General features: G+C 39.1%; 1 protein-coding gene across 5 annotated transcripts in view; it reads right to left on the bottom strand.

Moving 5' to 3' along the window:
• LOC140374668 (intermembrane lipid transfer protein VPS13B-like) overlaps positions 1-15,861 on the bottom strand; it is a 285,793-nt gene that overhangs the window by 177,502 nt on the left and 92,430 nt on the right. For 3 of the 5 annotated variants that reach the window (XR_011929102.1, XM_072461641.1, XM_072461643.1), the window contains exons 20-22: positions 9,710-9,819; positions 8,173-8,323; positions 252-373 (exon numbers count right to left, since the gene is read on the bottom strand). Coding sequence is in view for 4 of the 5 variants with exons in the window: in XM_072461641.1 (XP_072317742.1) it covers positions 252-373; positions 8,173-8,323; positions 9,710-9,819 (383 nt within the window). In the remaining variant the exon portion in view is untranslated. The remainder of the gene's footprint in view (positions 1-251; positions 374-8,172; positions 8,324-9,709; positions 9,820-15,861) is intronic. The other 2 variants (XM_072461642.1, XM_072461644.1) reach the window with 1 other exon arrangement.

Consider the following 15,861-nt stretch of genomic DNA (forward strand, 5'->3'; position numbering starts at 1 on the left):
TAAGATAGTATACTTTTACAAAACTAGTGATGTTGTGCAATCAAAAACCAAAGAAGTTGCCTTCAATTTAAAAAAGATATGAACCATGATCAAAACATAATTTCATAACGTCTTCCTCAAACAGAACCACATTTACAGTAGATTTTTAGGAAACTGCCCAGTTGTCAAAAGTGCTGGAATTAAGTGGCTCATAACAGTTTTGTACAAGGTATCATAATGGCCGTACAGGCCGACAGTGCAAGGAGAATTACCTGTAGAGTAAGGCGTTTGACAGCGTCCCAAGCCTGAGAAATTAGTTCCTTCACTCTCTCTTCTGACTCCACAGCTTGGCTCTCGGGCATCACTTTCATTGGGATGGAAAGAGGACGGGACTCTGCAAAAATAAACACAAAAAGTCAATAGGCGCCATCAGCGGGCAGAGGATATTTTCTAAAGTACGGTGCTTTGCTATACAGCTATTTGCTTTGATATGAGACAAAAGATATGACAAAATTTAAAGTGACCAGCTTTTTATTCCCCTTTCCATAATTCACTGTTTAATTGAATGAACTGTCTCATGTTATATGAAGCTGACCCTACAACTCTTAGCACTGATGTAATGTTGGCATTTAGGTTTCTTGTCTCCAACAGAGAGAGAAAGTATGAGAACTGCCTTACACACACACTGTCCTAGACATGATCCTAGACATGACATGTCCTGGTGAGCCCACTGTGGTCCGTACCAAATCCCATTGTCTGTGCTTCCCATAGCAACAGCCAAGCAGAAAAATCAAATAGCAACAAGCACCAATATTAGCCCTAACTTGAAACATTACAACCTAAAGGTCAAAGGGGAAAAAAAGAAATGGGGACAGCACTTCTGAGGTTTGTCAGCATAAATGCTAATTATAATATTTAAGATTAAATTAAAAAGTAAGATATAGAATATAGACATGAGATCTAAATCTCCAAATGTATTTTTGTTGCTGAGTAAAGGCAAAAATAATTGACAAAGCAGAATCATATACCAAGTTTGAAGGTGTCATTGCAGATGACCAGAGGTTATTCTACAGGTTTAAAAGGGCAAAGGGATATCTTGGTTGGTAAGTGAAGTTGGGTTAAGTGAGAAGGCTTGGACATCTTAACACATAAAAATGGGCGCCGGAAATATAAATAAAAGAGTACATAAAAGAGTTATCCAGAGCCATACAGTATGTGCTGATTGCATTGTCCTTTAGGTTATAGCCGTAGATGTCTGTATGCTAAAGCCATCAGTGCTCCAGGGGTGAATTCATGAATGTGGGCTCTCCAAAGGCACATTAAGATATATTCCAAAAATGTTATTTTGTGCCTTGCTCAGCAGCTCTCTGTCCCACAATTGTCATGAAACAGGAATGAGGTCATTGTGCCTTTTTCAGTTGTAATGTACCCAACTATCGCCAAAACATCGAAACAGATTGTCATGGTAACAGGATGAGTGGATGTAAGGAATGGTGAGTTCTGTGGTCACAGTGGCAAAAAGCCCAAAATGAGTGGGTGGGAAAATGACTGACTAAGATTGCAGGTGCATGTTAGTGAAGTATTCAACTAAAAGAGAAGTTAGAATACACATTTTTCTCAGAGTATGTATCCAGGTGTCTATGGTGTTTTGGGAATAGGAGAGGAATTATATTTGTCATAATGGCTATCATAAGGATTACATCACCATGGCTCACCCTCTCCATTAAGCATTACTTTTATTGCTGTGTACATATGACAACTTACCTTTTCGTTCCGCTTATTTGTCAGTGACACATAGTCACAGATGGCAAGTATTGACTTTGACAGGACAGATTAAGTTTCACAGAGCGTCCTTCATTGAGTAATGTGCATAAAGTGGTGTAGAAACCGCTGTGATATCATTGGGTTGTCAATAGTGTTTTTGGTGCATATGGGGCTGTGTGTGTTTAGAAGAGTCATGTCACAGTGCATTGGGGAGCCATTTCTGGTAGGCCGCTGTAGGAGATCTGAGACTGCCTTCAGATGTGATACAACTGTCTAGACAAGGGAAATTTTACCCCATGAGAATGGGCATGTATTCTCTCTAAATGTCTATCCATGTTTTGTTGTGTGAACAACAAGATTAAATCAACAGATGGGAATATTTTTTATTGCTATTGAAATTATATATAAATAAATAATATATTATATACATATGAAAACAAACCGTTGATCATATTTTCTTTTTTTAAGCTTGTGCCCGTAGGCTTTATTGTCAGGAAAGTGTGAAATGGGGGATGAAAGAGAGAAGTAAAAGTCGGAGTCAGGATACGGACTCACAAGGCCATGTTTATGAGTAAAGGGAGAGAGAAAAGTGTTGAGAGTACCATGACTATCTTGAGAAATTAGTTTGTGGGTTTAAATAAGGTTGTATGGAAAATGCTAGATGCAGTTGAGAAGTGGTGATGAGAGGATAAGGTGTGTTATAGTTGAGGCGGTCTATGCTCCCCAAATAGAATTTAAAGTCACAATACTCCAGACCTTACAGCTAAGCTTGACCTAAAGTAGACCAAAGAGTTCACTTCACCTTTTATTTAGCCAGCTCTTTTGGGGATTTGGCCAAACTCCGAAGAGAGAGAGCCTGCTAGACCAATCATAAGTCGTGTTCAGAAGCTGACACAAGCCGTTTCAATGCAGAACGGGTCTGCTGCTTGTATATAGCTCCCTACTTAGTTTTAAATGCTATTTCCCGACTCTGTTTGTTAATCCTGGGTCATTATTTGGAATGAAACTGCCATATCTTGTTATAGTGACTTGGCGGCCGACAGCACTAAAGGGAGTGGACCTTAAAAAGTAGTAGTATGCAGTTTGGGAAAATGAGAAAGACAGAAGTAAAAGCTAGAAGTATAACTTGTAATGAAGTAGAAATATGGCAGGAGCACCCAAAGCTCTTAAAGCTGTGCTCAAGCTAACAAGTCCATGGAGCCCTCTCAGGTCCAGCTCATGCCATCAGCCTGTGTCCTCATGCTCACCCTCTGGAAGGCCATTAGTCTAACTTTGACCCAACACGTTTCTGATGACTTTTCCCCCCGCATTTTCTTTTATTCTTTCTCGCTTGGGCCGCTCCCTTTCTCCCCATGTCCAGCCAGTATTGCTGTCTATAAACATCACAGCCATTGCATGCAGCATTTAACAGCTCTATTCTTCTATTCTCTATTACTTTTTCAGATGTTTTTTTTTTTTTAATCACAGATCAAATATATTTTGGAGTGACACTGCTGTAAAAGATGTGAGGGTGTGTGGCGTGCTTAGTGTAAGTCACACATGATAGAAATTGCCAGTCACATACAACTGTAAACTCTATATGCATACATTTAACACTTTTAAGAGACATTCTTATTTTTCATTGGCTGAAGGTTGATATGATTGTCCCAATTTATGTGAGCATGGGACTTGTACAAGTGAGAAAACATTGCAACAGTCTACAATCTGACTTTGTCTACTGTATCTTCAAACCTCCTTCTAGAGTAAAAGTAAGTGAAGTTGAGTATGTTGCACATCTTTCTGATAAATAAAATGTTTACAGTGAGCTAGTGTTGTATATTCTGATACAGCTGTGTCTGGTGCTACACTGAGTGCATTTGAAAAGGCCCGCCTATTTGTTTTAGCTGCAAGTCTGTATTTATTTAAATATTTACATGAGTCCATTTGTTACAGCCATTTATTAGAACCACAAATAAAATGCAGTCATTTGTTTATGAAAATGCCATTGGTGGTGAACAAGAACGCATGAATTTTGTTATAGACAATACGTTTTAACTGTAAGTTAACGTTTAAAAAAAAAAATCTGATTCTGAGTGTGCTCTCTGTAACTTTGGCATCCTCCAAGAACACTAAGGACTTGTCAAATTACATATCTGACTAGAAAAAGGCTGTTTAAAGCAGCAAAATATACAAACAATCAAAATTTGATTACCGGTAGTTAGAAACATAATTCAGTGTTTGTTGTTTATTTGGTTAAAATAGCTGAAGTTAGGTGTGGTTAGCTATAATAAAGGCTCAAAATGCATATAACAACTCCTGCCAACTGAAAATCCTATCCCCATTCTGTGCTATAACACCATGCAAAACACATTTTTAGAGAAGCTGTAGTATTTCTGATTAACCTCAAACCCAGCTCTAACCCCAGATTCCAAGCCAACATGTACAAAGGCTAATGCCCTTATCATTAATAATAGGAATATGTAAGGACACTTTTTATAGACTCATCAGTGCAGAAAGGCCAAAGAAACATCGACAGACAACGTCTATTCTTTTCACACAGGGGCCCCAATCTCATTATTCCCTCTTTTCTTGTTTTTTCTTCTCCAATCCAACCATCGTTACCTTGATAAATTATTGACTTTACCAGAAACATTAGACTATATAAATAACCCGACAATGAAAATATTATCCCCTTCTGAAAAGAACATAGCAGCCAATAAAAACTGCCTGACTTCCATCAAGCTACTAGGGTTTGGATAATAGTAATGGATGACAGTGTCATTCGGCCTCAAGTCCTCTCATCAGACCCCTCTATTGTATACACTTCTATACTAATTTCATTCTCCATAGTACATCAATTCAGGTCACTCCAGAGAAATGTTCTCACCCTCAAAAGCTGGATCACTTCCATGTTCCCAAAATATAAGAACAAGGCCCTTAACAGGTATAAACTTAGAATGCCTGGATTTGATTTATTCTAATGATTGTATAAAGCTTGCAATTAAGATAATGTGTGAAAATATAGTGAATATATGAGTATAAGTAGCAAGGTCCAGTTTATCCCTGTTTATTGACAACATTTTGAGGACTTTTGACTATTCAAAAGACAACATTTTTATTTTGTTGAATTGTTAATTGCTATGGTAATGGTAACTCGGAAACCCATGTAATGTGGTTGACAAATTATGAATCATTTTATATTGTAATTTAATTCTCCTTTATTTTTGTATGGTAAAGTTTAAACAGCTCTCACACAAGATATTTTGTGAGTCCTCCTGAACCATTTGAGAACGACTAGTTTGCACCAACTTTTCCAGGTATCACTGAGCCACAAACATTTTTGTTACACCCCAAATACAACCGTGTTTCCTCTGCTAGCCAATAAATTTTGACAGACAAAGAGTCAATAGATAGCATACACTAGGACAATAGAAAAATAACCCCTCATGATACAGGAATTTGTTTTCTCAAATGCCCATAAATTAGCGATACATTGCGCAATTCCCATGTCAACAAACAAAAACAAATCTAATCACCAGGGCATGTCGATATACTGTAGTACTTGGTCCAACCTTTAAGAGTTCAGCCAGCTCGAGAAACGGGCTTCTCAGGAGCAGAGGTATGCCGTTTAGGGGCCAGCAGCTAATTTTAGGATTGCAAAGTTAAGTCAGTGAGATCATTACTCTGGTACATGTTAGCGAACAATGAGAAGCTCAGGGCTCTCAATCAGAAACACAGTCCGGCCGCCAACACGAACATTCATTAGGGACAAATAAAGAAAATACTTAGAAGCTAGTTTTATGTGAACCAATTTGTAGTGTAATTGTGCGGGCAGACAAGAATCGACCTCACTCTGCAATTGTTGCTCTATGGACTGCTAGTACAAGGGATAAGCACAGAAAAACAACATGATGAATGTACAGTAACTAAGCAACATGTAGACTTTTTTAGTTTGTATTCATAAACTCTCACTATAATACACCAGTGAAGCTTTCGATGGGATTCAGTATATTTAGTTTATTTTAATATAGAATTTGGATTAGATGTGAATGCTTCTTTTTCATTTTGTTTTAAGCATAATAACATATCCTGTCTGCAAGAAGTCATGTAAATCGATGTTGCATGCTTGTTGGCCATCATTAATACAAGGTACAAAAAAGTAATTGTACATAAGTCATAATATATAACTCAATGTTTTCTCCATGATATATCAATTCTTTGGTGAGTTTTAGCCACTGCACGGTCTAAAAGTCATCTCACACTGGCTCAGTGTATATAACATCTGAAGTGACCAAACGCAGAGGAACAGAGGTTGGCTGAATTATGTGGTTAAACTAATATGAGTTTTTGGAGATTTGAGCTGCCTCTTAGTCCCACAGTATGATATCACTTTGCCCTCTGTGGAGCTTATGGGGCAGTGATCTAGTGATTCAGCTGGTTTGATGTGTGTCTGCGCATTTGGATTTCACAGGCACCTTGGCTTTGTGAGGAAAGTCCCTCTTGATTACTACAAAACAGTAACTATGCACTTTACATCAATTCAAAATGACCATTTGGATGCATGGAGGTGAAACCAGCAAGATGGATTAGACTGAGCAAGCTTAGGGTCGTGTGCTTTTGGTCGTAGAGCCAATGCATTCCTCAATAGTGAACCAAAAATAAAAATGTATCAAATGTGTTGACGTTAATTTCACTGGGATGCATTTGGCAACCAAAGAAAGGCCTGTTAGTTGCCTGATGTTTAAGGAGTGAATCACGAGTATAATCTCCCTTTTTACATATTAACTTTCTGTTTAATACTACTGGTACTTATTATTATATATATATATATCGTATCTAATTTTTTTTTTTTGCATGATCTCACCAGTGCACTTTGAATCAGATTCATGGCCAGTATTTATTTTTGATACTTCATTGTTTGAGAGATTTTAGCAGCACCTTTTATATTTAGTTGATCACGGTCCAAAAGCTTTGATCAGCTTTGAGCGAGCAGATTGATTTATTTTTCAGAAAGGTCTCGCCATGGTCAATTCGAAATCAGGCATAACAAAACAGCCGTATATAGCAAAGTTGCAAATATCACATAAATCGGATAATTTGATAGCAAAAGCATTTCTCAAACTCATTTCAGAGGCATAAGCAGGTACTTACAAGTGAGCTCCTAATTGCCCTCTTTATAGAGCATGGTTGGTGGGCGCGCTGTGGGCTGCAGGCTTTTTATGAGTACCAAAAGTTCAGCCCAAGTAGAAGTAATGTAAAGTTTGCGGCACATAGCTTTGAGGCAAACGGGAATAATTTAATTGCAGTAAGTTGTTAGGAGTACTAAATGTCTCCAATAAAGAGTTATACGATGAGCTCCTCTTTCAAAGTTCTATGGGGAAATCAACAAAATGCTGCTTAAGTAAATAGCCGTTATTCCACAGAAGCTGCACATGTGCTTTTTTGATACATCTCACAGAAAATCATTCTCTAGTATGAGCAAATTTGTGGCAAAAAAACAGATCCTTTGCAGATCTCAATACATAAGCATTACTTTACATCAATAATACAATATTAAACCAAAATGGGCATCTTGTGTCCACTAAATGTTAAGATTATACAATATTCAGTATGAAAAAAGCCCCCTAATATCTGATTTCATATGAAAACACATAAAATTACTATTAATGTAGTTAAAAGCTCTGGCAGGGAAAGGTTGTGGAGACATAAGGTGGTTATTTGAATGTATTTATCCATCTTGAAAATGCTTGTCTTTTAAATGTCTCAATCTAATCTCTAATCGTGGCGTACCAAAAATTGGCATGAAATTAAATGTTCACTGTGTGGCAGACGAGAACTATTAACTTTTTTATAAATGTGGTGTCTGTGTATCCAGCTCATGAGTCCAATCCATTTGTGTAGCCAGTTCGGCTCTGCATAGTTTCAGGGACAGCTCCTAAAGCGCAGGGCTGCTGCAGTCATCCTCCAGGTAAAAATACAGGTTTTGGACTCCTTTTTAAATCACTGTACAAAATCTCAGAGGAGCAATAAACAGATGCTTTATTTTTGCTAAACATACCAGCAAGAGTGGTTTTGCACGGAACTGGTAGACTTGTCAGAAACTGTATTCCCAAAACAATTTAACAGTGTGTTCCTTACAATAAAGCAGAGTGTCACAAGAGAGACGCAAAGACACATAACATTTTTTTCTCTGCCTGTCATGTCTGTGAATAAGACACGAAGGAACAAATCGCAAGCTCAATATAAATATAGAATCCTGATAGTAAATTGTGAAACGGATAGGGCACAATTGTCATCCCAGCCATGCAAGCCATTTAAAATCAGGTTGCGGTCTTATTTTTTAGAATATTGGTTGCGCAGGTTGTGTCCGAGAAATAATTGTCGATAGTATGTACAAAGAAGTTAGTAGTAGTTATAGTAGTAGTACCACCACTGGAAGTTGTAACGTACCTGTGACAGTCTTGGTTTTGACCGGACTGCTGGCATAGTCTGACGCTTGATTGGAGGTTTGTTTGGCCAGCGGTGTGCTCCCTACAGAGACCTCATCATCTCTCCTCTTCACCAACGGGACAGGTCCGGAGGTCTGCCATGAAGTCATCAACTGTTAATACAATTCATACAGAAGTACCACAGTGTCAATGTCTATCTGCTCAATAGCAAGTGTAGAAAAAGTTGGTGGTCTAACAATCAAATCATCTGGGAGGCAGTATATTTTTCTTTTCTTTTTTTAAATGGATTCTTTTGCACTGGCATAACAATTAAATGTTGAGATATAATGCTGCACACAAAGCCGGGCTAGACAGACAGACAGAATGGGGAAAGAGCAGAAAAATGCTGTGGAACACAACTGTGGCCTCCAAGACCAACAAGGACCAGTGACAGCTCCGTGTTTTCATTTGAGAGACTCCCAAAACTGCTGGAAGGTTAGACACACAACTGCACACATGCACATATATATACAAACACATAGGCAGACTGTGTGATTGTTAGCAGACAGAATGGAAGAGCTTGGTCTGGTATTAGGAAACATCATTAACATAGGCCAAATAGTATGGCAAGGCTGCAGCTGCACACGGCTAGAGGCCAACCCCAAACTACAACAGGAGTACACCAAACACTGCACACAACACTGTTTTTGAGGGATGCTCTTGGGACCCAAAAAAGCCAATGGTTGTGAGATTAAAATTTGAGCTACTAAATAACATGTTTGCAGCTATTGCATCAGGCATAATGTTAAATCTCTATAAGCACCTTTTGAGTTAAAAGAGTTATACCATGTTAGGGATTGTTGTAATAAAGAGCAAGCACATAAGTCCTGTTTTGTAATGCGTTAGAGCCCACCATTTGTCCTGTTTATGGTCTGACATCATGATAATACCAAACATTTCCTACCACCTTGATCCTGTCCTTTCCTATGTCCTTCAGAGGCTGCTGTGTTTCCTTCAACTCAAGGCCTGGGATAAAGCACCCAAGGACTCGAGATAGGACCAGGATGGACAGCTAAAGTATAGAAGGTGACCTGAAAGCAATGTTTTTTGTGGGATTTTTTGCATTTTCTCTGCATTGGCAGCCGTTCAATTCATAACATGTGTTTCCCTGTAGAGAGTAAGGAGTTGGTGCAATTAACTCCTTTTAACTTTGTCTTTTACACACATATATATGCCAACATCCTGTCCAAACTGCAGGAGGCATGAAAACAGTAACATTAAATGCATTATAATACGATACTAAAAGTCCGATATATATTTTTGTGGCTTCATGAGGGGGACCTGTGCAGTATCCCAGGCAATCAAAAGTGAACATGCCTGAATGTGTATGTTGAGTGGGCACACAGCCTTCAATGTCCATAAGCATCACCGTAACCCATGTCAAATAAATAGAGGGACTGGACGGAAGACAGGGAGCAGAGTAAATGGAAAAAAGGTAGCAGGGAATTGTAAGCAGGGAGGCATGGATTCATTTAGCTCATATATGCAATCTTTCTTACAGTTTGCTGCTGTCTGCTGCTCCCCCGGTTAGGATTGTACAGCAGCCAAGTGCAGAAGACTGGGTCCACATTGACAGCTATGCCCTGGACACTGACTAGCAGTACTGCACCTGAGAAACAAAGAACAAAAACATTTTATTACATTAAAAACATAGCTTAAAAAACAAAAAGAGAGGTTGTTAGCTTGCATCTACTGTAACTAGAAAGGAGAAAACAAATGGCAATGATTGAAGAGGATGGCTATGATTGGCCAAAACACCTGCCGTAGTAGTAGTTGGCAAATCAAAAAGATTCTCCCAAAATAAATGTAACATAACAATCTAAAATCTTAAATCTACATTGAATCTGTGTCAGGTTTCTACACAACTGAAAGTGTTAATGTTACTGTGGTTAGAACACTGACGCGCAGCAAGGAGCACAGTTTGTTTCAATTGTAATGGTCAAAGTGGTATCACGCTAAGCCAAGAATAACATTTTCTTTTGATGAATTTCTATGAAACACTAGACTTTCTTTGGGTTTAGGTTTACTCTTAAATAATAATCTGCACCAACAATAAGCAGGCCCTGAGGTAATGCATTAGGATCCTATCAATAATGAGTCCCATGCCGTTAGGATTAGTGCAGAGGCTCTGGCGTGCCGTGGAGCGTCCCAGCATGACGACAGGAGGATGTTTCAGCTCTACAAGGACTTTGAGCACTTTAATGCGGCTTTGGACTCAACCCCTGGCTTTGGTTTCAAGTCCTCGGGCAATGCAAGTCTATGACAATGTATAAATGTGTGCAGTTTGACCAAAAAAAAAAAAGTCAGAAAGATTGCTTATTGTCTTTATTTGATTTCCCGCCTTTTTTTAGCAGCTCTCACATGTGTATTTTAGCACTTGATCAGAGTTTTGGCAAGTGCAACTACTTCAAGTAAAATCGGCTCTAATTTGCCACATTTTACAATATAAAATAATTAGTGGTCCATGCACATGTGCGAGAAGTGCACATGGGTAATAAGCAATTAGAAGTTACCACTTTGACTGCTATTTAAAATATGCTGTAATATATTATATATTTTAAATTACTGGTGCATTTGTGGGGTTCAAACTAAATTTCTGGAGATGAATTTAGACAATATAAAGGGGTAATGAGAACAAAATTCTGCTTATCATGGTATTAATTAACAGAGCAAAGCAGAGAGTACATTAGTACAGCTTTGGGCTGCTGTGGCCCTCTCTCTCCTCATAACATCTCAGTCTACCTCTCCATCCATCTTCACTCAGCTGCATCAGACGCCCGATTGCCCCCGTTTCTGACAGTGAATCATAACCTCAGTCTTGCGGCTTGAACTCCTGCACAACAGTGCGGCTGCTTAATAAGCTCGGCTTGGAGCTGGAGCACTGGCGCAAGACTTCAAGTGGTTTCTACCCCAAACAGTGTGAGCACTACAGAACTTAAATGACTGGGAATGGGCTGAGGAGTGAAGATGTGTTCAATAAACTGACCCTAAAATGTGGTTAAGAGAAGCATTAAGCATGACATAGTAAGCACATTCGACATGAATGACTCACAGCATTATAAATTATATAAGTTCTTTGGTAAATTAGCAAATGGTCATAAATTTGAAAATAATTTCAATTGCTGCAAAGCCAGCATCCCTTTGCCACACAGTCATGTAGCAACACTGATATGAAAGTGGAGTTAGTTGAACTTAAAACAAAACAATCTGACATTTTGCAGACTTGGCCCATTGTTGCCTTGAATAAAGAAATGTAAATGACAAAGTAAGGTACATAAATTGGCTGCCAATATCAAATAAAAATAAAGGCATGAAATTGGAGACTGTGGTCTGAGAAGCAAAGAGGCATAGCTGTTAACGCTTCAGCCTCACAGCAAGAAGGTCTTGGCTTTGATTTAAAGATACTGTAGAATGCGGCCTTTCAGTGGGGAGTTTGCAAGTTTTCATTGTGTCTGCACATGTTTCTTCCGGTTTCCCCATGCACTGAAAACAACACGGTCTCATCTAGAGCCAGAACAAATTTCAGCAGGAATATAATGAATAAATAAAAATTGTCAGTGTTTACCTTCCATACATTTTCTTATGAAGCTAAATTATAGGTTAAGACACAAAAAAACAAGTCAAATTTGTGGGTAAAAAATAAACAAAGAAGATGATAGAAAGAAAGGCACATGTTGGTTTAGCCGAAAGTATAAAGACCTTGTAAATGGGACCATTTCAGTATCCGTGGCAGTGTTGTTGTAGGAAATACCATCCAAGTCTGTCAGTCACATTTGTTTGACTACTGCCACTGACAGCCGTGACAAACTGATACGTCAAATCACATTCAAAAGGCCTTTTTCTGAGATTAACAGTACAAACATGCTTTTTTCTTCTTTCCTCCTGTCTGCTGTTTTGGCAGTGACACAGAAACAAAGTATGTGTGGACCTGCCTTTTGAGTCTTTGAAGACCAAGGCTTTACCATCCACTCTGTGTGTTCCCATTTCATCGCCGTGTTGACATAACCGCTTAAGAGTGACACCTCCTTTGAAGCAAGCAGCACCATGAACCGGGCTGGCATGCCTACAGGACGACCTCGGCAGCAGCGGACTGTTTTCTCTGCTTGAACCACCGGTGTTTGGGTAATTACAGCATGTGATGACAATGATAACAGAGGTGTTTTTCTTACTTCCTAAATGATTCCTCGAGTAAACACAGTGAGACTGCTCAGTGGCCCTGACTGTGAAAATACAAGCAAGCGCAGAAGGAGCAAGAATTTGGTCAGACATGTGTACTTGAAGATGTTCTTAATAATGCCTTAATAATAAAATAATAAAGTTGGGGGCACATTTTTCAATAGATGAAACCTTTATGTCAACCAAAGACTTTGGTTGGCGCTTTGCACATCAAGTTCTATAGCAGAAGCGTAGGAAACGCGTGCGTAACGCTCATTCTACTGAAAAAAATCCTGCACACCGTCTTACTTGCAAAGTTAATTTTATTTATAAAAGGCAACCAGGCCTTTGTCAGACAAACCAATTAATAACAATAAAACACCTTGATACCTTATAAGCCATGCTCTTTATGTTTATTCACACCCATTAGCTGGGTGCAGTTATGTTTAGTGACAAAGTACAAACCTGATAAGTGTTCATCAATGATAAAGCACTCTAGATTTCTATAATCTTGCTTGTTTTGTGTCAGTCCTGGGGCTATGGCTGAACACGGACCAGCATGACGGATTACCATTAACCTTTTTGACCTTTTCAGCATTGGGGCACTCCTTTATCCCTCAACAGCCCGACACCAGTGTTTTGTAGCAGTAAACCTTTGTCTTTGCAATGGCTATTGTGCTTTTATACATATTTGAATGTAAACCCTGCTTTTGTTTTGTTAACTCAAGCATGTAATTTAATAAACTGGGAGCGGCTAGGTCAGTGCAAGTTCAGAACCCCCACTGACACGCCAAAGCCCTGATTGGGGTTAGAGAGGTTACCACCTTCAACTACAAGGCCATGACCCAACAATCAGAGCCAAAGACCATGAGAGGTGTGGGGCGAGCACACTCTACCCCCCAGGAGGGCAGATGTTAAAGCCAGCTAATCGCCCCCCTCAGAATCACTTCATTGTTGGCCGTAGAGCAGCAGTGGGGACCAACAGAAACCAAAAATAAATAAATAGAGCCCAACCCACATCAGCCAGATGACTTGTGACAGGTTTGGTTAATTTCGAAGCCAAGTAGCTAAACAAAACATTACGCCAGTGTGCAGGGCCTACGCTGGCTTTAATTGCTTTTCCGATGAGCTCATGATTTGAAGGTGTCCTGGAGCAGGCCTCGCAGCCCGACAGGTGTTCTGCTGGTGTGTGCATAAGCTCCATAGACCTTCAGCGATACATGGGTGTATGAAGGGAATGAAGGGAACATGGTGTGCAATATTCAAGTACAATACCAGGCTGAAACTTAAGGAAGTGTTTCTATTTGTGTCCATTTCTGCTCGCGCTACGACAGTGAACAGATGTACGCCGCTGTGACCCACTGTCCCGGGGCAATGCCGCCACAGGAGCTCGAGGGCTCAGGAAGGACACGGGCAGCTGAGACTGGAAACAGATCCTGGACTACAGAACACATACTCTCTCTCTTTCTCTCTGCCTCTTTCTCTCTGGACTTGGAAAAAAAAATCTTCTCAGTTTGTTTGCAGTAGCTCGGAGCTGACAGCCTAAACTCACCTCGTAAAGGTTCACTGTGGCTGTGGGTACAGTAACAGTAACAGGCAGGAAGAGACGTGGAAAGGAAATCGTCCATATGGGAGTTACAGTCACAACTACATATATAATCCTTATACAAAGTACACATTGTGGGACAAAGACATTGCCTCACTCACGGTAAAAAAGAAGAAAAAACAAAACAAAAAATGAATGGCAGAAAGTGTTTTTGTTTCTAATCTAGTTGATAAGTAAATGTAGTTGGAAAGTCTCCACATGTCAGCTTGATTAATGCAACAAGCAGAGAAAATCTCCATATATGCAAAATCCCATGAGCAGCATATCAGAGAGGGCTGGATAAGCACAAGACGCTGTTAGAATATGTGTACTCTGCTGTGTATGCCAAAGCTTAGAAAAACAATTACACATGTTTACATCCAGGCACACACTGAGACGGTCACTGCAAGCTAAATGTGAGGCCACGTGTGAAAACTTGCTTATGCATAAGCATATTCAGTAGTGTGTAGTGTAAACATACAAAAAGATTGTACCCACTATCCAAACAGGGTCAATTTCACATTCCTCAGCCCTGAGGAATCTGGACACTGGGTTATATTTGATTTAAGATTTTCACTGTTAGGGGACTGTTGAGGTTACTAAATAATGTCATATTAAATCAAACACAGAAAACATTAAAATTACATAGGGACCACACAAGTCAAACATGGAAATATCAAGACTATGATGGGTTTGAAGCAGACCAGCACCAGAAGTTACTTAGGCAAACATACATATGCTTCTCCTGTTGATTTATATTTCAAAAAGATACATGTTCTATGATATCCCAAAGCAGACACAGCCTGAGCCATTAGCTCGTTTTAGGGAGAATTCTATGAGTATGCTCAAATGATTACACAAAGTGTCTGAATGTCCACCCTAACCCCTACTATTTCTATTTAACATGAATCTCGTGTTAAATTTCCAAATAAACGGGATGATAATTTCTTTTCTGAGATGGGAAGAGGGGTTAATTCATAATCACGACTCAACAGTGTGTAACACTATGGTACTAGCTTTCATTCACTCTGTTTTCCTCCTATGTTGGTCTATATTGACCTGTCCACTACTTTTCAAGATGCGTTATGCAAAATTTTTAATGCTTTACGGACATTTTTACAGAATGATGAGCACATAAAATCAACACCAGTGGTAGGTACAGGCTGAAAGGACATTTTTAAGAGACCGATTAATAAGTTACATCTTAAGCAACTAATACACCTGGTGTTGATCTTTAGTCTTTGACTCCTTGGCAATATATCAAAATGTAGATGATATCATGGATGCTGATATTTGTTATATTTGAATATTGAGTACATCATTAATAGTAAAAATGCTACAAAAAATGTAAGGGTATAGTGATATTTCTGATTCATTTTACATTTATTTCACGTTTCTCTGCTACATTTATTTCACGTTTCTCTGCTAAATAAACCTGAACGAATGTTTTAACACATTTCTGTTACACTGACATAATATTGTTTGAATATAATTATCGATATACTAAAAATATCAAGCTATACATTTTCAATGTCAATGTAGCCCACCTCTACTCAAGTCACAGTAAAAGAAACCAAGACTTCAAAATGACTTTCAGGGCTAATTCACAGTGTCCCAGCTGTTTTGTGTCTCCAACATCATTCTTTTTAACACACTTTCCAACATCCAGTAACAAAAATAGACTCCATCTCCATCGTCTTCATTTCAAATCACACCGTTGGAAAACTTTCAAAGTCACGACCAATCTTGACCTGACCATTGTCAACAAGATAGCTAGCCTTCTTAATGAGAGACAAAGCAGACGTGGTCCTGATTGCATTAATGCATCATTACCATATCCATCATGGGCAAACGGCGCATGTGAACTCTAAATGAGCCCGGCTGTAGCGTTGAGGGAAAACGAGAGACACT

The sequence above is a fragment of the Eucyclogobius newberryi genome, unplaced genomic scaffold (genome assembly GCF_026437365.1).
Source record: "Eucyclogobius newberryi isolate DKJ021-1_F unplaced genomic scaffold, fEucNew1.0.hap1 SCAF_3, whole genome shotgun sequence".
NCBI classification, from domain to species: domain Eukaryota; kingdom Metazoa; phylum Chordata; class Actinopteri; order Gobiiformes; family Gobiidae; genus Eucyclogobius; species Eucyclogobius newberryi.